This window comes from Epargyreus clarus, unplaced genomic scaffold, assembly GCF_041222505.1.
Source record: "Epargyreus clarus isolate Ecla_fem2 unplaced genomic scaffold, WU_Ecla_fem_2.2 ptg000012l, whole genome shotgun sequence".
NCBI lineage: Eukaryota > Metazoa > Arthropoda > Insecta > Lepidoptera > Hesperiidae > Epargyreus > Epargyreus clarus.
Window position 1 is genome coordinate 9,928,632 of NW_027332220.1, and position 24,304 is coordinate 9,952,935.

The 24,304-nt window shown below is 38.3% G+C and overlaps 1 protein-coding gene across 1 annotated transcript in view; it reads right to left on the bottom strand.

Moving 5' to 3' along the window:
* Positions 1–24,304, bottom strand: part of LOC140746383 (fatty acid synthase-like) — a 41,366-nt gene that overhangs the window by 12,715 nt on the left and 4,347 nt on the right. The window contains exons 6-27 of the mRNA XM_073078510.1: positions 23,952–24,130; positions 23,519–23,661; positions 17,379–17,582; positions 17,007–17,193; positions 15,793–15,955; positions 15,423–15,592; positions 15,173–15,324; positions 14,917–15,100; positions 14,659–14,807; positions 14,075–14,256; positions 13,488–13,607; positions 10,787–10,896; positions 10,378–10,568; positions 8,823–8,974; positions 7,696–7,953; positions 6,798–6,915; positions 6,429–6,575; positions 5,834–5,949; positions 5,236–5,386; positions 3,041–3,212; positions 2,858–2,970; positions 2,486–2,641 (exon numbers count right to left, since the gene is read on the bottom strand). Coding sequence (XP_072934611.1) covers positions 2,486–2,641; positions 2,858–2,970; positions 3,041–3,212; positions 5,236–5,386; positions 5,834–5,949; positions 6,429–6,575; positions 6,798–6,915; positions 7,696–7,953; positions 8,823–8,974; positions 10,378–10,568; positions 10,787–10,896; positions 13,488–13,607; positions 14,075–14,256; positions 14,659–14,807; positions 14,917–15,100; positions 15,173–15,324; positions 15,423–15,592; positions 15,793–15,955; positions 17,007–17,193; positions 17,379–17,582; positions 23,519–23,661; positions 23,952–24,130 — 3,517 coding nt within the window. The remainder of the gene's footprint in view (positions 1–2,485; positions 2,642–2,857; positions 2,971–3,040; positions 3,213–5,235; positions 5,387–5,833; positions 5,950–6,428; positions 6,576–6,797; positions 6,916–7,695; positions 7,954–8,822; positions 8,975–10,377; positions 10,569–10,786; positions 10,897–13,487; positions 13,608–14,074; positions 14,257–14,658; positions 14,808–14,916; positions 15,101–15,172; positions 15,325–15,422; positions 15,593–15,792; positions 15,956–17,006; positions 17,194–17,378; positions 17,583–23,518; positions 23,662–23,951; positions 24,131–24,304) is intronic.

Below are 24,304 nucleotides of genomic sequence, written 5' to 3' on the forward strand. Positions count from 1 at the left end.
GTCACGTCTCCCATGCGATACTATATACTTGATCGACTAACTACGATAACTTACACCCTCTATATTATTATTACTATTTCGCGCCAAAACTCCGCCATTTCGATTTTTTTGCTAACACCTATCTAAGGACACTTGAGTATTTGAGACGAATATAATGACACCTTACCTGTCGAAATTCATGTAACTGTTTGTTAGATCCGAGGAAATAAAGAAAGACAAACCTACTAAAACACCACATTGTTACAGGCATACACTCCTAATATGCTATTACTAACAATTTATCTTATTTACAAGCACAGTTCATATTGAGCAATACCAAACACTCCAAATGTAAACACAAAATGCGTCTACCCACGTCATAAAAAATATTGGGAACTCGGCTGCTCACGTGTTACCCCTTAGGGCTCATACACAAAACTGCGATGCGCCGCGATGCGAATTCGCAACGCAGAAAATTGCTACACGAATAGCTGCGATGCGATATCGTGCGGCATAGCGTCTCCCAGGATGACCAACAACAACAACAACTGTGATGAAACATCGCAGGAATGCGCGATGCGAATCAATTCGCAAGTTCTTGCGATGCGTTGAGGGAGCTCGCAATTTTTTACGATGCGACGACGCATCGCAGTTTTGTGTAAGGGCTCGTAACAAAACTGCGATGCGACGTGATGTGAATTCGCAACACAGAAAATTGCGACACGAAGTGCTGCGATGCGATATCGTGCGGCATAGCGCCTCACAGGGTGACCATTCTTTCGACAACCGTCAACCGTACGGAACGTATTTTGAAAATTAGGTCGTGACATGGATCGTTAAAAGAAGTGTGCACTTTTGTTATTGCTAAAGAGATACAGGAAAGAGTAACAAAGAAAATTTTGGGTTCATCCATTTATCATATATCATTTATTTTATATTTAGTTTCCCAAAGAACAGGGCGCCCTCAATCAGTAATATAAAAAAGTCAACGACGTACTTTGTCATTTTTTTACATTAAAGTATACGTCTTCCCACACGCTGTCTCAGAACAAACTAAAAATGGCGTCAACAAGTGTGACGAAACATTGCAGGAATGTGCGATGCGAATTAATTCGCAAGTTCTTGCGATGCGTCGAGGGAGCTCGCAGATTTTTACGATGCGACGTCGCATCGCAGTTTTGTGTACGAGCCCTAAAAGCTCTTACTTCTCTTCGCTGTACGAATATCCGTGAGTCACTCTAAGGGCTCACTGAAAACCAGCGCCGTGGTGCAACACACCATGGCATTCATGCTGAGTGAGTACCTTTTCCGTATGCAATGTATACATACAAGCATAGGGATATACTGTAACGTATTTATATAACTATTATATATATTTTGTTTTTATTCGTTTGTGTTGCCATTTTATGTATCTTAAGTTTTCTATTTACCTTTATCCCACTATTTTGTAAATAATTAACATATTTTGTCGTTGTTATGTGTGTGTACAATGCATTAAGGTGAGCATCCTATTACAATATAGGAGTAGCAGACGACCATTCAGTCCACCTGATGGTAAGTGGCTACTGTCGCTCATGGACTTCTGTAACCAACCCCAGATAGGATTAGATACTACTACCTGAGTTCGGCCACAGATGCGCCGCTACCCCTGAGGACTAGGCTGGAACGCCTCGGAAAAGCATGTCTCCCTTACCACACCCTACAAAACCAGATCACATCAGCGTTTAACACTGCAGCTATTAGGTAGAAATAGGTGGCGGTGGTGCCTCCGGAGTCGAACAACAAAGGGTTGTACCACCTTCAGGTGGTAGAACCTTCTTTTTTTTACGTGGGTAAACCCTTATGGGTTCCTCTCTGCCACGGGGGCAGTTGAGATGATATCCCGGACTCTTACCGGGTAAAACCCCACGATGTTCCTCTGGACACCCTTTGCCAGGACTGCCGGTATGCTATAGCATTTGTCCGCGGTCCCGGCGGCGTTTGACCACAGAAGGGCCCGTCTCCGTTTGGGATGGAGTTGGAGTTTACTCCATCCGCTCATCTTTGAGGTGGGCGCGGGAACGTCGCGTCTGCGCGCCACCGATACAGGGCAGTGAAGACCTCCGCCTCTAGATCCCAAGGAGGGCACACCGCCAATACGCACGCCGCCTCGAAAGAGATGGTACGGTATCCACGGACGACCCCGACGGCCATCACCCTCTGTGGTATCTTCAAGAGGGTGACGTTCTGCCTTGTCAGGGACTCTGCTCATACGGGTGTCCCGTAAGGCCATGGACCGCACCACCTCTAAGTATAGATGGTGGCTGCCCGCACTGGGCTCCCCGAGATTGGGCAGCAGCCGCTTTAATGCAGCCGCCGCCCCATTAATCGGGGGACCACGCGCGTGAAGTGCTCGCGGAAGCTGGTAGAACCTCCTGGGTCAACTATGTTAACCCTGGTCAAACTATTACTGATTCTAGCAATCTACCCTTCAATGCACAAACCTTGATAGGACTTGTATACTTACTGTCATTAATTCCTTGTTATTTTCTTGTAAGATACGAGAGAAATTCATAAAAACGACGTTCCTGCTCTGGAATAGGTAGTACATGCCAAACTCGCATTCTTGTCCACCGCCGATCACGATTGTGGAGCCAAAGTCTGCCACGCATTTAAGTGTGTCCTTAGAACCAAAAATTGGAAATTTAAAGTTAAATTCATTTTAAGATTTTACATAAAAGTACAAATCTAAAGTTATTGTAAATGTATTATCAAGCTATGTAGTTAAATCAAGTGATCTTGATAAGAAGTTAAACTTTTTCTAAAAATGTTGATTGGGAATAAGCGCATTATTTTTATTTCACAGGAATAAAAAACAAACAATTCCAAGTTTTTTTACCATCATTAGTCCACCTCTAATACTTGTTATGACCAAATTACATCCTTTTCCTTCGGTTATCGATAAAATCATATCTGCGAATTCATAATCACGTGTACCGCAGATGTGGTCATCTATAATGAAAAAGGTTGCTTTATAATACCGGTTATTTACAAGAAACCGTAGATGATAATTATTTCGTACGTTTTAACTGAGGAAACAAGCTGAGCAAATGCCGCTTCTCGCTGACGGTGCGGGTAGTGGTGAACACTTCGCAGTTGTTGGCCACGGCGAGGGCTATCACTGCCTGCCCGAAGGCGCTAACACCATTCTCCACGAAGATCCGCATACCAGGGAGTAATTGGAACCTTTCAACCTAGAAATAATGTACATTCTTTTTTTTCCATGTATAAAGTACCGAATGAGTAATAAGGTACTTTATATTTATTACAATCTAGCCTACTATAAGACTAATGAGTAATTTTACGTTAACTTAAACTGCTAAATAATCATATAATGAAGGCGGCGTCCTCTGACACTGCACTTCTTTGTCTTATCGCATAAAGGCGTAGACACATTTTTCTTGTGTTCTATAATGTTCACTTATCACTACTTCACTAACACTACACTGTGTCATGTCACTAACAGGCATTAGGACTTGTTTATATAGCAATATTTTATTGTATATAGACAGCGAGGAATGTTTCCCAAATAGCCAATGCATAGCTCTGTATTTGAGCTCCAGCTCGTCACGTTTTTTTTTGACGTGAGCTCTCCAGCTCTCAGGCTCCAGCTTCGCATCAAGGGTCATGCCAAGATATTTGGCTGTATTTGCGTATGGTATGGGTGTATTGTTAATATATATAGGTTGATAATTAGGATGCATATTTGTAAAATCAATGTGCACTGATTTGCTTTCATTGAGTTCCATTCGCCACTTCTTCGTCCAATTGATTACTTTGTTGATAGCTACTTGGCAATTCTCCGCTGCTTCAGCGTGATAATTCCCTACAGCTATGATTGCAGTATCATCAGCAAAAGTTGCAAAGATATTATTTTCTGTTTCTGGAATGTCATAGGTGTATAAGAGGTACAGGACCGGCCCCAATACACTGCCTTGTGGTACGCCAGCATTTATTTGCTTGAGATCTGAGTATGCTTCTCCTTGTCTCACTCGGAAAGCTCTGTTTGAAATAAAAGATATTAATATTTCTGAAAAATGCTTTGGTAGCATTGCTCTTAGCTTCAATATCAAGCCTTCATGCCAAACTTTATCGAAGGCTTGCGCTACATCTAAATATACTGCAGAGCAGATTTTCTTCTCCTAATGATTTTTCTATTGTACTAGAGATCCTATGAATCTGATCTATCGTGGAGTGTTTTTCTCTGAAACCAAACTGGTGATCTGGTATTAAGTTTTAATGTTCTAATATGGGTTTGAGTCGCTTGAACAAGAGCTTCTCAACATTATAGGCAATAGGGAGATAGGCCTGTATGATGCAGCTTCATGTGGCGGTTTACCCGGTTTTGATATCATTATTACTTCAGCTACCTTCCCTAAGTCTGGAACATATTGAATTCTGAATGAAGCATTTATTAGGGAAGTTAACTTGATTACAGCTTTTCTAGAAAGGTTCTTCATAACCTCACCTGTAATCAGGTCGAATCCAGGAGCTTTTTTAGGATTAATGTTGCGTTGTATCTCTGTTGACACTTCTTTTGGGGTCACAAATTTAATATCTAGCTCCGTCTGCTCTATACAGTGGCTACTATAATCACTATATTCTCCTTCATTTGGTTGGAAGATTTTTTCTAGATGAAGGGCAAAATGAGAAGCTTTTTGCATATCATCAATTATCCATTTTCCATACTTATCTTTAATTGGGGGAATTTGCTTAATAGGTCGTTTCAAACCTTTGGTAGCTTTCCACAGTAAGTAGTCTGTGCTGCGATCATTGTTTAAGCTTGATAAATAGGTTTTTAGGGTATCGTTATTAAATTGATTAATTTTTCTCCTAAGTGTTTTTGTGAGGTTGTTCAGATGTTTCTTGTCTTCGGGAGACCTCGTTTGGTGCCACCTTTTCCTTTGTCTCTGTTTTTCCTTTATAAGGACAAGTATTTCCCTTGTACACGTTGGACATGTGACTCTCACTCTAGTTTGCGGTGTATTTTTCCAGGCTGAATGTTGGATAATTTTAACAAATCCACCCACTTCTTCGTCTATTTGTTTGGGAGTTTTAAGTGGAACGTGCAAGTTTATATTACGTGTGAGATCTGATCTGATCAGTGCCATTAATGTACATTCTGATATGAGTTCACGGTGCATATGGTGTTCGCGACCACGGAGCAGCAGAATCACAGCAGCGTCTCTATACTATCAGCACTAGCAGTGTACTCACGAGGCAGTAGTACGCGAAGCAATATGCCAGCGGCACGGTGGCGGCGTCCTCCAGGGTCCAGTGTGCCGGCACCGGCCACAGCAGCTCCGGCCGCGCGCGCAGGCGGGCGCGGACCGCCCCGTCCGGCGCCAGGCCCATCACGCGCAGTCCACTGAAATACATGTTACAACTCTTGTTCAAGAAATAAATAAATTATGTTTTAGAGAATTTACGAGAAGGCTCGCCTGTGTTTTTTTTTGCTTTTGCTAAATTCGGCGGGGCAGTTCTGTTTCCCCAGAGACCAACACTATAGAAATCTCATCGATAATGTACGAGGATAGTGCCTATAACTATTACGTTAAAGTAGGTAATCAATTATTTTAAAGAGATTCATGTGTACCTATCTTTCTCAAAACACTTTGGGTTTAATTTATTTAAATCTTATTCTATATATTTCAAAATTAATAAAACTACAAAGTAAAAGAGTGCTTCTTAATTTAAAATTATTACACCAAAAAAGTATAACTTCTTGCTCACTTTTAGCATTTGTTGTTATAGCGACTACGCTCTATAAAGACTTCCAATGTAACTTGAAATCACTTTAAATAGTACAACTTACCTACTTAATTTTCCACTAAACTCAACCCCAAAGATATTTTCAGCTTCTTTTTCACTACACGCCTGAGGTCTTATGCTTCTTTCATAGTCAGTGTAATTCAATCCAGCGAAATGAACCTGTCGAAAAAAATATAAGTTAATTTTTAAATTGAATTATTTCTGTCCATCATATCGACTACTAATTTATGTCATTGTTTCTGTCCATATTAATGTTGATGTAGCGTTTGAAAAACTATGTTAACGGAACTTATTTTTATCAGATACTTTTGACGAAGTTACTAATAAAATCAATCTTAACCGATGGTTGCTTGGCGACAATTGAATTTTGACAATTTATTCAATTATTAATAACAGATGTTATTACGATGACGACATAAAAATTCTACTTAAAGCTTATATGTACCCAACGCATATAACGTCATCATACTGTTAACGATACGATAAACGATGGAAATTTATTCCACACCTGTATTTGATTTAGGTACAGGTACTACCCAATGAGAAACCGTTTAGAGTACAAAGGGGGACTCCATTAATTACGTAAGGCAATTTTACGTACATAATTGTTTAAATTTAAACTCATTCGCTGGACATACCGTAACATCGACCCCGTCCCCGGCGGGGGGCCGCGCCTCGACCCACTGCAGCGAGTGCGGCCGCCCCACACTGCCGCACTGCAGCTGCACGTTGCACTCCGACGCGGTGCGCTCTTGCAGGGGAACATATTCCTCATTACCAGCTCCCTGATGAGTTTGAAGATGATATATGATTAGCGACCCAAAGACTACACAAAGCTGATATTCGTTAAGATTGCGAAATAATAGCTACAGCTAATTATAAAATTTTCTAGCGCGTTTTAATTTTCTGTGAACAACTAGTGAGCAAAAAAGGGAAAGAAAGGCTAAATGACGTAAAATTATAGGTACCTTATTAATTTGGGAGTTTGTGGACGTCTGAAAACCTACCTCTTTTAATGTTTGCATACTAGGTCCAGTAAATTTCAGTGCCTCTAATGATATAGGACCTCTATTCAAAGGCATTAAATCACGATATTGAATACTCTCTAACTCAACACCACCACAACTGCAATCAAATGAACAGTATGTAAGTATTAGTCAATGATTACACACAGAACTACTTTCGAGTCCAGTTGCTTAAAAAATCGAATCTCTTTAATGAAACAGGATTAGCTCAAAATTCAAAACATTTTTAAACTATCAGCTTCTACGGAAGTACCTATAGTTTAGCAGTGCGTGCCTTTACATTGTCCGAATCAAAGAATTGAGAACCAAAATTTGAAAATGGTCTCTGTTTAGGAATCCTCTTTCCGCGTATTCAGGAAATCCCTAATCTAAATATATATAACTCAAAGGTGACTGACTGACATAGTGATGTATCAATGCACAGCCCAAACCACTAGACGGATCGGGCTGAAATTTGCATGCAGGTAGATGTTATGACGTAGGTATCCACTAAGATTAAGGATTTTGATCAATTCTGCCTCTAAGGGGATAAAATAGGGGATGAAAATATTACTTCGTAACGCGAGCGAAGCCGCGGGGAAAAGCTCGTTCAATAATAAGAGTACACTAAGTAATATTATTGACGCAAGACACATTGAGTGTATTTAATGATTTTATTTTAAATCTTGGTTTTAAACAACTACAAATATTCCCACAAGAGTTAACCATGATATTCAGCGAAGTCTCCAAAAGAATACAGAATCGCTACGGAAAACTAATGGGTTTTGAATATACCCATCTTTCCAAATCATTTTCATTTTCTTACATGGAATTAAATTATTCCATGTAAAAAAAATAAAAATTAAATAAATTGAGATTATTAATAAATGTATTGAAATACCTGATGCAATAATCTTCTTCAAACACACGAGCTACCATAACATTTTCGTTGTTCAATTTCACGATGTTATCTTTAACATGTTCAGGAACATTAATTTTTATCCGCCTAACAAACTCCAGTTGAGAGACAGTGCTATGTTTTCGTCTTAGAGCATTAATCTGAAGTATCCCATCGAGGAAGGTGACCCAGTTCCCGCGCCACAACACGCGAGCTGCAGACATGGAGCTCGTAGCACTGTGGATACTACGGAAATCGCCGCTGCAATTAACATTCATACCGTTATCACTCTGACTATAGCAATTTTGATTCTGTTCATAGTAACTTTTGATATAAATTTATTAGTGCTTTTAGAAGAAATTTTTATTAAGAACTCTGGTGAATGAGTTCATTTGGCAGAGCAGCTCAAGTGTGGACGTGCGAACACGCTCGGGACGAGCCCGTATCTCGTTGATTCTGTTTGTGCTCTAAGACGCCCAATTTGAACGGATGAAATATGAAGTAAGTAAGGCGTTTCTCCGAGTGTGCTTAAAAAATAAGCCACTCATTCGTCTAAACGTACTATATATACATATGAGCAATGTTTCAAGCTCTCTCGCATGTATCTAATATAATTATCAGATATGGCTTACAAGGCCTTTTTTTGTTTACGAGGGGAAAACCATCAAAAGGTACCGTCCTCGACGTTTATATAGTACTTTGGGTCCGACGGAACACAATCAGAGTCCTCCAAACGCGATACCCCGATCGGGTTCTGACCTGGAGGAGCAGTATTCGCTCCTCCCATACTATCTAGTGTTTACGACGGTATGCGACCACAAAATAGCACAATCCTTCACGGGGTCGTTAGCTGGACGATTCGAGTTCCCACTTGCCGCCCGCATCCCCGGAAGCCCCCTTTTAGTCGCCTCTGACGATAGAAAGGGGATCATGTAGCCCATAATTACATTATTAATAATTATACTATGATGAAACTTTTATACGTTTCTCATTTATACCAGCATTGAAGGATATTGTAAGTTAGATAAATACAAAGTTTTCAGCTTCAGCTTCAGGTGGGTAATCATGGATTGAAATAACTACTAAACATAAACGTGTCAATTTGTTACTTTTAATTGATTAAAACATACCGATAACAGTAGTCGCGATTAAAAGCCATCTCATATATATCTTCAGAAGTCACGTTAAAGTGTTCATTATAATCGCCTTTTCTCTCTAACGATTCCTCGTCATTACCGTGCTCGATGAAACCTGTAGCTACTTTTGTCACGTCATCCGTTACCTAAAAATAATACCCATTTCGGTAATATATAAAATTAAGTAATTTCGGTATTTTTATAAAATTTTATTAACAAAATCATTTAGGTTGGAAAGTAGTAAAGACACTGGTAGGAACAATAAAGTGAAAAACTAAAAAATATGTATCTGTTACAGCCAAAGTGATAAATAACACGGAATTAATCACATTAACCAGCCATTACATATAACACCTTCAAAGTAAAGGTTATAAGTGTATATTTCAGCTATGGGGTGGATTAATAAAAAGACATGCATAATTAAAAAGAATACATGCCTTACTATTATCTCTGATAGCTTATTTATATTTTAAGTATGTACTGAATTTAAATGATTTGGACCCATTCGCTCATAGGGTGCTGCCGCGTCCTGCTCGCTTTGTTTTATATATATTTTTTATGTACCAGCTTCACCTAACCAATCCTTTAGTATTTCATAGAGGCTCGGTATTGGTTCGGTTAGGTTCGAACATAAAAGAAAATAGAAGCGAGCAGGGCGCAGCAGCGCCCTGCGAGCGGGTGGGACCGATTCACGTTAATTCGGACCTATACTACGTGATTCGTAATCGAATACAGCTAAGATTACGTTGATAGAACAGAATTCATCATTCATAATTTCAGTTAAACTTAAGATTTATTACTTTGACTAACTTTAACTTGAGATTATATATAACAGTCAAATAAAGTGATTAATTTATCACATTTTATTTTATTTTATTTTATTTATTTCTTAGGGATAACAACAGCGTACGCCAATTACAGTTATCCACAGATTAACATACATGTAGTAAAATAGACTAATATTAGATTATTTTTACCTATATACAATTGTTTTCATGTGGGTAGACAAAAAAGTAACTTCAAGACATAACTACGTCAAATTGTCTGGACAAATTAGTCATTATACGTAATAACCAGGCATTATATGTATATTATAATACTAGTTGACCCGGCAAACATTGTACCGCCTCAATATCTATATATCCAATATTCATAAAATATAGCCCATGTTACTCGTAGATAATGTAACTTTCGAATGTTGAAAGAATTTTTAAAATCGGTCCAGTAGTTTTTGTGCCTATTCATTACAACCAAACAAACAAACAAAGTTTTCCTCTTTATAATATTAGTGTAGATGATCACTTTGACTGTAACAATATAGAAATAAAATAAAATTCAATTACGGCATTGGCAAGTTTATCATAGAATTGTGTTGTATGACGGATATTCACGTGAGGTACTACGACTTGGTTAACAATGTAGCAACGCATCTACATCAGGTATGAACACAGTTCTACACCCACTTCCGCCGACGGGTAACAGTGAGCATTGAACATCGTAGCAATGCATGTCTCCTTATTTTCTATATTACATACAAATGTGTGCGCACCTCGAACATTCCGGAGACTCTATGCAGAGCGACGCTGAGCCGCAGCTGTCTTCGATCGTGCAAGATGGGCTGCGAGTAGAACTTCACGTTGCGGAACTGAACTGACAATTGCTTCTTCGGTTGTTTCAGGCTCATGCAGAGCGTGTCCCACACGTCCATCAGTACAGCCGCGAATGGATACAAGATATTCTCTATAAAAATATACATTTAATCAGATTTTCACTTCTCACCAAAAGCTCTGCTTAATTTGAATATTTGGAATTTTACATTTAATACTGTGGCCTATGGGTAATACTCGTATTTTGATGTTCTCAAACTTTATATTAAGAACTGAATTATCGCACTGATTTCCACAGAAGACAGATTACAAATTACTGAGATAGATAGACTGATCTCCTATATTAATTACCTCTTATAATATGTCCTCTAAGATAACTGTACTCATCATCATGGATAGAAATGACGAACTTACAGGCGGCAGCCTGCGTAACGTTAGCAATATTATATGTCGGCAACGGCCTGTAAATAAATAGTACTTTATTGACTTTGATTTTCTTACTTACAGACAGATGATATATTTACCGCCTGGTCACAGCCAACAGCGGCGTGGCGAGCCGCTGTATTTGAAACATTTTTTTATTCGCGTGTTAAGTAAAACAATGTAGCAACGGATACGGAACAATTTATCAGTGACTCGTGCTCTCGTATATTACTTGCTCTCGTATATTCAAAAAAATTAAGGATTAAAGATTTAAAGATTTATTTCAAGCAAACAGTTTTACAAATGATACTAGCAGAACCCGCGGCTTCGCCCGCGTAAAATAATATGACATACAAATAACTGTAATCGTAAATTTGTACCTTTAACAATTTTAACGATAAAGTACCATTAATATTTAATTAATAAAACCTTTTTTTTCGTCACTTTGTACCTAAATTGGTCAAGCTTTCTTCAGAAACATACACTAAAACTCTTATTTGTGGACTGTAATGAAACTTTCTTTAAAATATAAGTTTCATGTAGGATACAATAATTATTATTTACACTATTCCATAGGAACCGTCCATGTTATATGGGGCCTTACATACAGTGGTTCTTTCCAGGGTGTCTGGCTAGGCAGTTAGAGCTCCCATTCTTGCCACCCGCAACTCCAGAAGTCCCCCTTTAGTCTCGTACGACAGGTAGGAGATACTGCAGCCCTGTTCTAGCCCAAAATTTTAATCCAAGGTCTATGTGTCTACCACATCACCATCACTAATCCACGCATAACCACAACCATACCCCACGGCAGCACAAAATGTTGGCACGCAGTGTGTCCAAAGTAGTTGCGATGTACCTAATCAGTATACCAAAATGTAGGCCAATTTGAATAAACTTACGCATTATCATATATGAAATTTGCACCCCTTCAACGTTGTCGTGTATTCGTCTGAATAGACGTTATCTGAAATTTCACGTTTCTAACTTCGAACCTAAAAGATTCCCGTATACATACATATAACACTTATTTTACCTCCTTAGTAGAATTTCAAGAACATTCCTATGTACATATGCATCGATAAATACTTTATCAAAAAATTTCTGAAAGCTAATATTCAACACCAACGGTAGGCAACCCGACACTCGTTGACGCTATCCTACCAAACTTGCGGGCCTGGCTGAAGAGTAGGGGTAGAGTGACCTACCGTCTTACTCAGATACTCACCGGACATGGCTGTTTCGGTGAGTATCTGAATAGGATACAAAGAGAGGAGACGGCCCATTGCCATCACTGCGGACACGACGAGGACTCCGCACAGCACACGCTGCAGTACTGCCCAGCGTGGGAGTCGCAGCGGCGGATCCTCGTCGAAAAAGTGGGACCGGATCTGTCTCCGTCGGCCATCGTTGGAGCGATGGTTCAGCGCAGCGAGGCCTGGAACGGCATGATCACCTTCTGCGACGTGGTCATGTCTGCGAAGGAAGATGCCGAACGAGCAAGGGAGTGCGCTGAACCCGCTCGGAGGAGGAGCCGCCGCGGCCGTAGGTAAGGGCCCCCGGCGCGGTGTCCCTGTAGTTCCGGGACTAGAATAGGGCTACGGTATCCCCTGCCTGTCGTAAGAGGCGACTAAAAGGGGGCTTCCGGGGTTGCGGGCGGCAAGAGTGGGAGCTCGAACCGCCCGGCCAGCGGCCCCGGGAAGGACGACGGTATGTGTGGTCGCATACCGTCGTATACACCAGATGGTGTGGCGAGCGTCAAGCTCACCTGGGCGGAGCTCGACGGGGCAACGCGCTAAGAGGACTCCGGTTGCGTTCCTTTGATAATCTTTGTTGAGGGCTCCCGGAGCCCTCAACAAAGACACTCACGGGTGGTGTATGGCCCGCGACTTTCCCTTGTGGCCCGCGGGTCTGCGCGTTACTAATAATTGGCCAAGGGTAGAGGGTTCCGTAAAACCATTTTTTTTTTTTTTAAATTTCTAGTATTTAATATTGCAGCAGCCATTAAAGTACACACATTGTGAAAATTTGAACTGTCTACCTTTAACGGTTCAAAACTTAGTTGGAAAAATTTATTCTTTTACGCGGGCGAAGCCGCGGGTTCTGCTAATACTTATCCTTACTAATCCTTACTTCCTTACTAATATTATAAATCCGAAAGTAACTCTGTCTATGTGTCTGTCTGTCTGTCTGTCTGTCTGTCTGTCTGTCTGTCTGTCTGTCTGTCTGTCTGTCTGTCTGTCTGTCTGTCTGTCTGTCTGTCTGTCTGTCTGTCTGTCTGTCTGGTTGTCTTTTCTTCACGCCTAAACCACTGAACCTTATTAAAATACTTAATATTAACCTTAATATTAACCTTATTAAAATAATCGACTTTTTGCTCCAAAAGATCGATTCTCCGATTAATCGATCTTAGAACGCCATCCCTAGTTCCCGTGGGATTTCCGGGATAAAAAATTTCCTATGTCCGTTCTCGGGTCTCAGACTATCTTTGTACAAAATTTCATTAAAATCGGTTCAGTGGTTTAGGCGTGAAGAAAAGACAACCAGACAGACAGACAGACAGACAGACAGAGTTACTTTCGGATTTATAATATTAGTAAGGATATAGTCACACTTGTGCTATTGTAGTTACCATATTTCTTCATGAGCCCATTCAACCAAGTGGGAAAGCATTGGCGTGCCGGTAGATACAGGAAAATCAATCTTCGGGTACAGCACTGATACTTTTGGTACAAATCCCACCATATATATTCTGAAAAATAAATACATTATACCCTTGATCAAGCTATCATAACCAGAAGAATAAAAATATATAAAATAACTAGCTGACCCGGCAAACGTTGTGTTGCTATATAAATAAAAAAATGTTAAGGGTGAACAACCCTTATCACTTAGGGCTATGAAAAATAGATAGTAGCCGATTCTCAGACCTACTGAATATGCATATAAAATTTGGTCAAAATCGGTAAAGCCGTTTCGGAGGAGTACGGTAACTAACATTGTGACACGAGAATTTTATATATAAGATGATCAATAATATTAACTTATTATTAAGTATTATTAGTTAATTAATAACTAAAAAGAAATATTAAAGATACAACAATATTTTTAGTATGTGATATGTCAAATAAAGTAATTGTTACAAAAAATGTGTCACAAGATCGGATGGCTATTATTTCTTCCGTTTAATTCTGTACTTCGTTTAATTTAAATACGTACTTTCCGATGGCCTCGAGCAAGAATTGCAAGTTATTGTTCCCCCGCAGCGTGAGCGGGATGTTGGTGCAGGCGGCGGGCAGCGCGCGCTTGAGGATGGCCTGCAGCAGCCCGTGCGGCGCCACCTCCACCAGCACCGCGTTAGCGGGCACCAGTACTGACGACTCCTCGAACAACACTGGGCTCTACTCAAATAAAAAAACCTTGCATAAGAGTACTATATATTATCAATTATTCAGTGTTTGGCGTTTAGCGTCAGGTGGCAAAAGGTGATACTAAATTCAAATGGCATGGCTAGGCAAGTAGTTAAACATTATTGATCCAAGTCATTTGTCTTACTGGTCTGCATATCCTCAATCTACATGAACGGCACAGTATTGTAAAAAGGCCGAGCTTGTAACATGTGTATCACGACTTGGACTAGTAGATTCGAAGTAACACTGTGATAGGCGGACATACTTTTCAACCACCAGTGACCAGTGACCCAGGGACCAGTAATTTTATAATGCTGTTTCATTGACTTATCCCATACATGAAAATTATATATTAAAATATAGGCTCCGATTGTTTTTTATAGAAAATATTACCAAAAGATTATTAGTATGGTACTCCGCAGAGGAATACTTGGCTCCAATACTATTCCATTTCTCTCGCGGAACAGATGTGGAGATCCAACGTTCGCTTCGAAGTTTTGGACACTTGATGACGTTTTTTAAATACTTCAATAAACCAGGACCTAAAACATCATTCTTCTATATTATATAACATTATGCGAGTAAGTTAATAAGTACCATAGAATTCTGGTTTTATTACCTACACATAAGTTTATCGTGATAAATATGTACCTGCTTCAGCGATATACCGTGAATGATAAGCGATGTTTGACGAAGGTACTTCTTTAACGAAAATGCCTTCGGAGTTAAGCTTCTGTGCAAAGGCCTTAATTGAATCAGCAGGACCCGATATAGTGCACGACTCCGCCGAATTGTGACAAGCCACTTCTATATCTGGAGGACAGAGGTTTATAACCTTTGAGACAGATTGATGATCAGTCCTTACTTTGCTATTAAAAGATTTTATTTTGACTTTGTATATAATTACTTGTTGATATCCAATTCCGACAGCTGCCATAGTTCCACGAATAAAAGGTGTTTGTAATGAGACCAGCCCACGATAATATGCTGACAGTATCATCTCTTCTGCCGTCATACATCCATCGGCATATGCGCAGCCCAGCTCCCCGACACTATGACCTGCGTTTATATATTTATATATAGGTACATATATAACCTTTTACCTATTTATAGTTTTTATGTAGAGATCCATTTGCAATGTTTCATTAACTCATTACCAATAATATTATCAGGATGCAATCCTAAATCGTGAAGAATGTCTGTGAGCCCAATCTGGATGGCCGCTATGCCCACGAACGAGTTGAGAATGTTCGCGAATATCGCTTTATCTTGTGATGTAATTATTTCGACAATATCTACGCCTTTGGGTTCCAGTACTCGTCTGCATCTAAAGTCGTAAATTAACAAAATTGAGAATGTTCAATATTTTTGCGATCAACATATTATTATAACATTTACAAATACATTAAATATGTCCTGTACATATCAAATATGCATTATGCTCGGAGGGACTAAAATTTTTGGTTACCTCTATGAAATAAGAACCCAATGTGACGATTTCTAATAAAAAATAGTTAAACATCGTACTTGTCAATTGCGGCGGCGAATATGGGCAGCCGCATGAGATGCGTGCCCATGCCGGCCCACTGCGAGCCCATCCCGCTGTACACGAACCAGAGAGGGCGCTTCACGTCGTCGAAGTAGTCCGCCTGCTCGCTCAGGCACACCGTCTGCTTGTCACTGCCAGTAGCTGTATCGTTAAATGTGGACCGTAACTCTCGTATATTTTTCATTTTGGATGACCGAATAAAAGGCGTTTGACTACTATCGCTTAAACATCAGGTAGATTATCAATTATGAAGTAATTAACGCAACCGAGGTAGCATCTCAGAAGTTACTAGGCGTTCCTAGTGTACGCATTTAAACATAGTAATTAGTCGGTGAAATCTCTTCAAAACAAATGTTTCAATAAAATCAAACATAACCCTATAACATCTTATCTAATAAAATAAGTTGAAAACATAGGTTAAACTTATCGTAACCTGATTACTCAGGTTGTGAGATTTGCATATGTAAGTATTACACCCAACGATTCTACTTTATTTTTATCTGATCCGTAGATTGCTGAAGAGAGCGGTGTGATGACTGTTACCTAGAACCTTCCTAGGATCCTAGGATTGAGAAAAAATGATCCTAATCGTCCTATCCTGGATGACTAGGATCATTTTTTTCAATAAAACCATTTAACATAAAAAATATTTATTTTATTTTCAAGTTTTTAGTTTTTAATTTTTCATAGTGCATAGTACTAATCATGCCCTGTCATTTCTTTCCCATATTGAGTTAGTTGTGAAATCATATACTCGGCCATTTTGTGGCTCCGGCCATCTTGGATTTGCTTTTTTTTAATTGTATTTCTATTCCACTAGTCAAGCTCTGTCATATCATCATATGATACCCATATTGCGGTAGTTGTGAAAAAATATCCAGGTAATCCGCCATTTTGTAGTTGATACAGAATTTATTTAATTGTATTATCTTCAAAACTAAATGTTTCTACCAAATATCATATCCAAATGTCAACAGGAAGGGGGTCAGACTTCAATTAATAAACTTCCGAATCCGCAAATTTTCATTTGTTATCATAGCAGCCGTACAAGTAAATGCATTTTGAAAATTGAACAGTCTGTCTACCTATTGGGGGCACCCATATATTTTGAAACTTTTTTATTTTTAGTATTGTTGTTATAGCGACCACCGTTACGATACGGAATTCTTAAAAAACGACGAATCAGTCTTACCGAGTATAGTATATCCTCTTCCCATATGACTGGAAATATTCATCGCGTGAATATTTTGAAGCAGCGCCAACTGTTCTGGATCTAGTGGATTAGACTTCAGTTCATCTATAATTCTCTTCACTGCTGAGTCTTGTCTTCCAGAAAGAGTAATTAAATAAGGCATATCCGTTTTATAAATCCCTAGATCCTGAAAACAAACAGAACTTACTTTAATATATTTAGTTATTATAATTAGAAAGACGATTTTGTATATTTTTCTTCCATTAATACAATATTTCTATTGTGTTGCAACAGAATCACATTTATTTATTTCGTGTCCGTGTCTCAAACTCTCATCGTTATGTTGATTAATATTGTCTATTATATACTTGCTTTTGGTTTGTAGGAACTTTTCAGCAAAACGTGAGCATTAACTCCTGTGATTGACATTCCGTTAACAGCAGCGTACCCTTCGTGGAAGGGCTGATGCTCCTTCAACAACTGGATGCGTTCTTCTCTTAAACAAGCAATGTCCTTACGCTCGTTGTCCAAATGAAGATTGGCTGCAAGTTTACCTGTGTGATAACCAAGAAGGACCTGCAACAATGCCCATCATAATATTACTAAAGTGCAATTGTATTTTATCTACGCCCGGAATCCAGAGCAGCGAGCATCGACAACGTCATCTTTAATCTATGCGCTTAACACTTCTCTCTGTCTTAATTTTTTGACAACACGAACGTTACAAGAAAAAACCATCGTTTCAATTTTCCACGGGTTCCCCATCCTTTACATAATGGGCCTTCGTTGCCGAATACAAATTACAAGAAACTAAATAAGACTACGTCAAAAGAAGCGAACAATCAAGCGAATATCAATACGACGACTTCATTCTTCGGTTCCACGAATGCGTGTATGGAGTGATCAGCATCGCAATCAGTGTATTTCTGTAAGCCACCAGTTTCCTTCTTATCCTCATCACCTACCACATCATCGCCAACGTTTCATCGCTTTGAGTTGAAAATGCGCAGTATTTACTACTACACGCCGAGGTTTGGCTGCTTAAAATTGTAAGTACTCGCACACGTACACCGTGCCTTTCTATATTTCACCAAGATGAGCACCGATAAATTGTTAATTCCGGAAAAATCTCCTAAGAATGCCAGTTGGCGAAAGTATTCACGAATTGAACAAAAAGCGGGGCATAATTAGAGGTAGATTAACCATTTTTACAAAATACATTAACAATTTAGACTCGCAGCAAATAAATACAAATTCAAATAAGCGAAAAGTGTAACAAATGCGTATTGAAGGCGCTTCTGACCATTTTAAAGAATTTAACGCCATTCAAAGTGAAATAGAAGTCACAGTAAACGATCATGAGCTTTTCCAACAGCTAGAATTGCGAGAAGACTTTGAAAGTTCATACTATACTATTGTGGCTCAAGCCAAGAACTTGCTTTCGTCTAGTGAGGTGGCTTCTTGCACTAATTCTAATTTACATGCTATTAAACTGCCTACCATAGCGATGCCTACCTTTGATGGGTCATTTGAGCACTGGCTAGAATTTTCATTAAATAATTACTCAGTTGCTTGGGATTTAATTTGTAACAGGTATAATAACACTAGGTTGCTAGTTCATAACCATTTCATTCATAATTTCGTTATTAACCATTTCGTTCATAACCAGTTCATAACCAAGGCCTTATTTTCAATACAAAACATTTCTAAAGTATCCCCAGCACAGATTCGTAAACTAATTGACAACATTTAAAAAAAATACGTGCACTTAAATTGCTACACGAGCCCGTTGATTCATGGGACACATTAATAATTTACTTAATTGTTTCTAAATTAGACAGCACTACAGAACGTGAATGTGGGCAATTTCGAGGTTCTATACCTAAATACCTATATCATAGGTCCACTGTGATGTTTCACCAGTGACACATATTTCACAAACACAACAAAATAAAAAGCCGCGGGCATGTAAAACTTTTATCAATTTGAAGTTGGAAGATAAATTGAAATTGGTACAAGAACACAATTTATGTCGTAATTGTTTGCGTTCAGGGCATTCGTTGTCCAATTGTAAATTTGGTTCCTGTCGTAATTGCAATGAGAGGCATAATACATTAATACACGATAATCAGCTGACCGCCACTGCGGGCGCATCGGTCTCGATCTCAGATAACAAACCGGTTTCTTGTAAATAAAAATATTCTTGTAATAATAGCAACTATACGTATACGCATATTGCACACTTAGACGAACAAATACGAAGCGATGATTCCTCTGTGCAGTCAATATTATTGTCATGCACGAGATTACGTCATCGTTGCCGCCTGCTACAATACAAAGCGATATTTTACAGTTACAAATACCTAATAATATACGATTAGCAGATCCTACTTTTTACGAAATTGACATTTTAATAGGTGCCGATGCGTTTTGGGACCTATTAAGTGACGTAAAAATGCGATTACAAAGCGGGCCTTTCCTTCAAAATATGAAGTTAGGCTGGATTATATCCGGACAATAGGTCCGGTATTCTAAAAATTCTAAAAGCAAAAATACAGTTCATTGCAATTTTACTCAATCTATTGATGCGCAATTGAAACAGTTTTGGGAACTAGAGGAACTACCAAATGTACTCAGTGATGATGAAGTCTTATGCGAACATTTTATTGAAAATACTAAGCGTGTGGCCGATGGTAGGTTTTGTGTTAAAATTCCCTTTAGGCAATCACCTAATATCTTGGCGATACATACGCAATTGCTGAGCGGCGTTTTTTAGCGCTTGAAAAACGTTTACAGCAAACACCGGTATACAAAAACAATGTCTGCAGGTGGTAGAACCCTTTTTGGTTCGACTCCGGCGGCACCACCGCCACACCTATTTCAACCTAATAACAGCAGTGTTAAGCGCTGCTGTGTTCCGGTTTGAAGGGTGTGGTAAGGGAGACATACTTTTCCGAGGCGTTCCAGCTTAGTCCTCAGGGGTAGCGGCGCATATGTGTCCAACCTCAGGTAGGAATATCTAATCCTATCTGGGGTTGATTACAGATGTCCATGGGCGGCAGTAGCCACTTACCATCAGGTGGACTGCATGCTCGTCCGCTACTCTTATATTATATAAAAAAAAAAAAAAAAAATGTACACCTACTTTATACATGAATATATACAGTTGAGTCATATGAGTCGAGTTAACTCTTACCGAACACCACATTATTTTATGCCACATCATGGCGTTTTTCGTGAACATAGCAGTTCAACGAAATTAAGAGTTGTGTTCAGTGCTAGTCAAAAATATAGTTCAAATATTTCACTTAATTAATTACAACTGGTAGAGCCACCCATACAAGGGGACTCACTAGCAATATTATTGAGATTTTGACAACATAAAATCGTGGCTTGTGCGGACATCGAGAAGGCCTATCGGCAGTGTTGAGACGACATGATTACTGGGTCTAATTCTATAGAACATATTCTACAGATAAGCGAGAAGAAGCGTTTTATATTGTCCAGTGCTTCTCAAATTTTCGACCCCCTCGGTTTACTTAGTCCAACCATAAAGACAGGTAAAATTCATTAAAAAATTATGGTTATTAAAACTTGATTGAGATGAACCGGTTCCCAACGATATTGCATCTGCTTGGAAACAGTTTGAAACGTCACTGACAGTCTTTCATAGCTTACGTGTTCTACGACATGTTATTGGTGCATGTCCTAATTATATAGAACTGCATATATTTACCGATGCTTCACAGCTAGGCTACGGTGCATGCGCATATATTCGCAGTTGTAATAAAAATAATACAATCGACGTAAGGTTATTGTGTTCAAATGTGGGAACAAGTAAGTATTTTCTTCAAAATTTGCCGTTTCCTTTTGTCCACACAAACCAAATAAAGGCTGTGCATATAACGTTGCTTGCAAGAATTTGATCCTTATAAACCACACTATCCGATGATAGAATAATACAGGTGTAATTTTGGTGACTTTTTTTCAAAATGGACTCGTTCGATTCCCGGCAAAAAGATATTTTGATAAACGAATGATGCAGTTCTAGTTTTTAACAAAATCGGCTTCGTAACTCCTTTCAGCATTTTTCGCTAATTCGCTCATTTTTCGGATTTGACCCTGAATGCCCATTTGAAACATTCACTCTGTGTAGATAAATATGTTCTTTTTACTTAAATAAATAAAATATGAAACAAGGCATTTTATTAAAAATTCAAAAACCCGACTGCACTAAAAAGGCCGAAGCAAAACCAATCAAAATCATAACTCTCCTTTTTGCTAAGCCCTTTTGCGGGTAAAACACAGTTGCAATGGCGATTGTCGCGGAGATCCTTGTGTGGAAGCGTATAGCCACAGTACAAATATGGAACAGTATGGAAACTAAATAAATAATTAAATATATATAAATAATAACTCAATCAATCGAATTGCAATAACTACGCAGTCTACAAATAATTCCTATAAGTAGATAATCTTACGGTGTCGGTAAATCCCAGCAAAATACGATAATAATTATTATTGTACTTTAAAACACGGAAAACAGTGTAAAATTGATACAACTTGTGATACAACACAGTTTGATTTTTTGTAGATCTTTATTGGATGGTATGGATGGTAGATCTCCAACCAGTTTTTATTCTTAGTCGCTGAAGAGTTGGAGTATCACCCCTAGCTCCATCATAAGATCAGTTGCAAGATACCAAATTATATTTTTTATTTATTCAAATTACATACACATATGAAGTTTCACTTGAACACGACAGTTATAAGTAGATAACAAGTAATTTAATTAAAAAATCAAAAACCCGACTGCACTAAAAAGGCTGAAGTAGAATTTGTTACCCTAATCGATAGGTTCGGTTAACAATTTTTTTTATTGTGTTACTGTTTCGCTCAAAAAATCCGCCATTTCGATTTTTGTTCTCTAACACCTATCTAAGGATACTCGGGTCTTAGAGACGAATATAATGACACCTTAATTGTCGAAATACATCCAGCCTTTTGTAAGATCCGACCGAATAAAGAAATACAAACATACAAGATACGCGCAAAAAACATAACCCTTCCTTGGCAGTCGGGTAAAAATTGACTTGAAAAAGTGTATTACTTTGTTTGCTAGTTAGTTACTTACTTGGTTTTTTACAACTGAAGAAGGATATTTTTAAGTGTCTAACTAGTCAATGATGTAATTTTATACTGTTTGACACGTTTTGAGTTGGTAGCAAGCGTAATTTAAATAAAAACTCGATCATTACGTTTTAGTTGGTTTCAGTCCCTTTCATGCAAAAACAGTCTTAACTTTTTTTCTTCAACTCTAAATAGTAAGTGTGGTCCCTGTTTGGAATCTCTATTACCTAGACATATTTTTGGGCAATGTCCACTTATAGTTAAGTACATTTTTTTCACGGCGAATTGTCAAAGTTGAGGAAAAAATAGTAACAAATTCAAAATCTAATAATAGCCCTATTTTTTTCATGGTTCCTTTGCATCTTTTAACCAATTTACATTTCAATATACACTGCATCATCAAATTTGTACACGCAGTTAACGAAAGAAGATGAAGAATGCAGAATTTTTCAAAAAATATAAAACAATCGAAAGTGCAAAAACGGTTACACTTTTACTAAGGTCATTTTTTTTTCTCAGAGAGATTAGACCCTAGCCTATCTGCTCCCCAAGTTTGTCGTGCTACTTACGGGACACCCTGTGTAATGATATAATTTTACTTCGTTATTAATTCCAAAGAAGTTATCTCCTTCTTTTTAACACGCTTTTATTACCTTGGGTTGTATGTACGTATGTACGTAACAGTAACGGAATCTTTGAACCCGATTTTTATCCACTTTGAACGTTCAGTTTAATTCAAAATTTTGAAAAATTATCAAAAACCGATGACAATACACGATTTTAATAATTTTGTACCATTGTCCTTATCAAGATCCTCAGGATTAACGATATTCGAGGCGAGAGAACGCGCCTTAGGGAAAGTTCAAGCAAAGTAACTAGATTGACTTTTAGTTTTGAAAAATAATAATGTTATTTCCCTATAACTCAAATGTACTGAAACATATCTATAATGCCATCTTGTAGAATGATTTTTAGGATTCCGTACTCAAAGGATAAAACGAAACCCTCCGCTGTCTGTTCGTGAGTCACAGAGCTTTATCTCTTAAACCGTAATAGATACGACACTTGACTTTTTTACAGACGATGCATAATGATGGTCGCTATAACAACAAATACTAAAAATTAATAAAATAAATATAGTTCAAAAAACTAAAAAACACGCTTTTATGCTTTTCGAAAATTGATAAGTGGAGCACTCCACGCTTTTTTCACAATTATACAATTTAATGTTCCTTAATTGATTCCTAGATTGAAAATTATTTTCTACTTTTTAGTTGATTTTATCATAAAAGCGTGTTTTTTAGTTTTTTGAACTATATTTATTTACTCCTATCCTGGAACATATTATGTTAAAACGTATAAAATCTTATAAAGTTATAAACCTTAGTGACGGCGGCTATTCCACTCGCAGCTTCAGTATAGCCAATGTTGGACATGACGCTGCCAACTAGAAGCGGGTCCTGTCTGTTCTCGCAGTATACTTTGGCGATTGCTTCCAACTCGGCTTTATCCACGTCCGGAATCGCTTTAAAAAATATAATTATATGCGATAAAGCTACAGAATATTTCTCAAATACTTCACATTCTATAATATTAAAGAAAAATCCGTATGTTTATTTAAATGTTATCAGTTACAACTCAACCTTGTTTGCATCTTCATGTCTCGAAGAACCAAGTACCATATAGGAATGTAATTATATTTATCACTCCTGTCGTGTGATATAGCAGACCCTACTTGTGACAGAAACATGTGGTGTACTTTACCTGACGGTACTACTTATCTTATATATAAAAAACGTCAAAAATTAAATTCACCTGATCCAAGAGCTTCGACATAGCGTACGTCTGCAGGCGAAACATTCGCTTCCTCGTAGAAACATTTCATAAAATCGCGTAACATTTCCGGTTTACGGTAAAACCCATAACGCGGACCGCTATCGCCTTCTAAGAATCCGTCGAACTCACACTTAACGTGCATAACGTCGGCATACACTCTACAATAATTTAAGATTACTTTATTAACAACGTGGAATATAAATAAGCGGAATTTCTTAAATTAAAAAGTACTATACTTGATAATGTTAAATACATTTTCTCATAGAGTATTATTTTTTATATAAGATGGAAGGACCCAACTAGGGGACCCAATCTACCTAATGGGTTCCAAA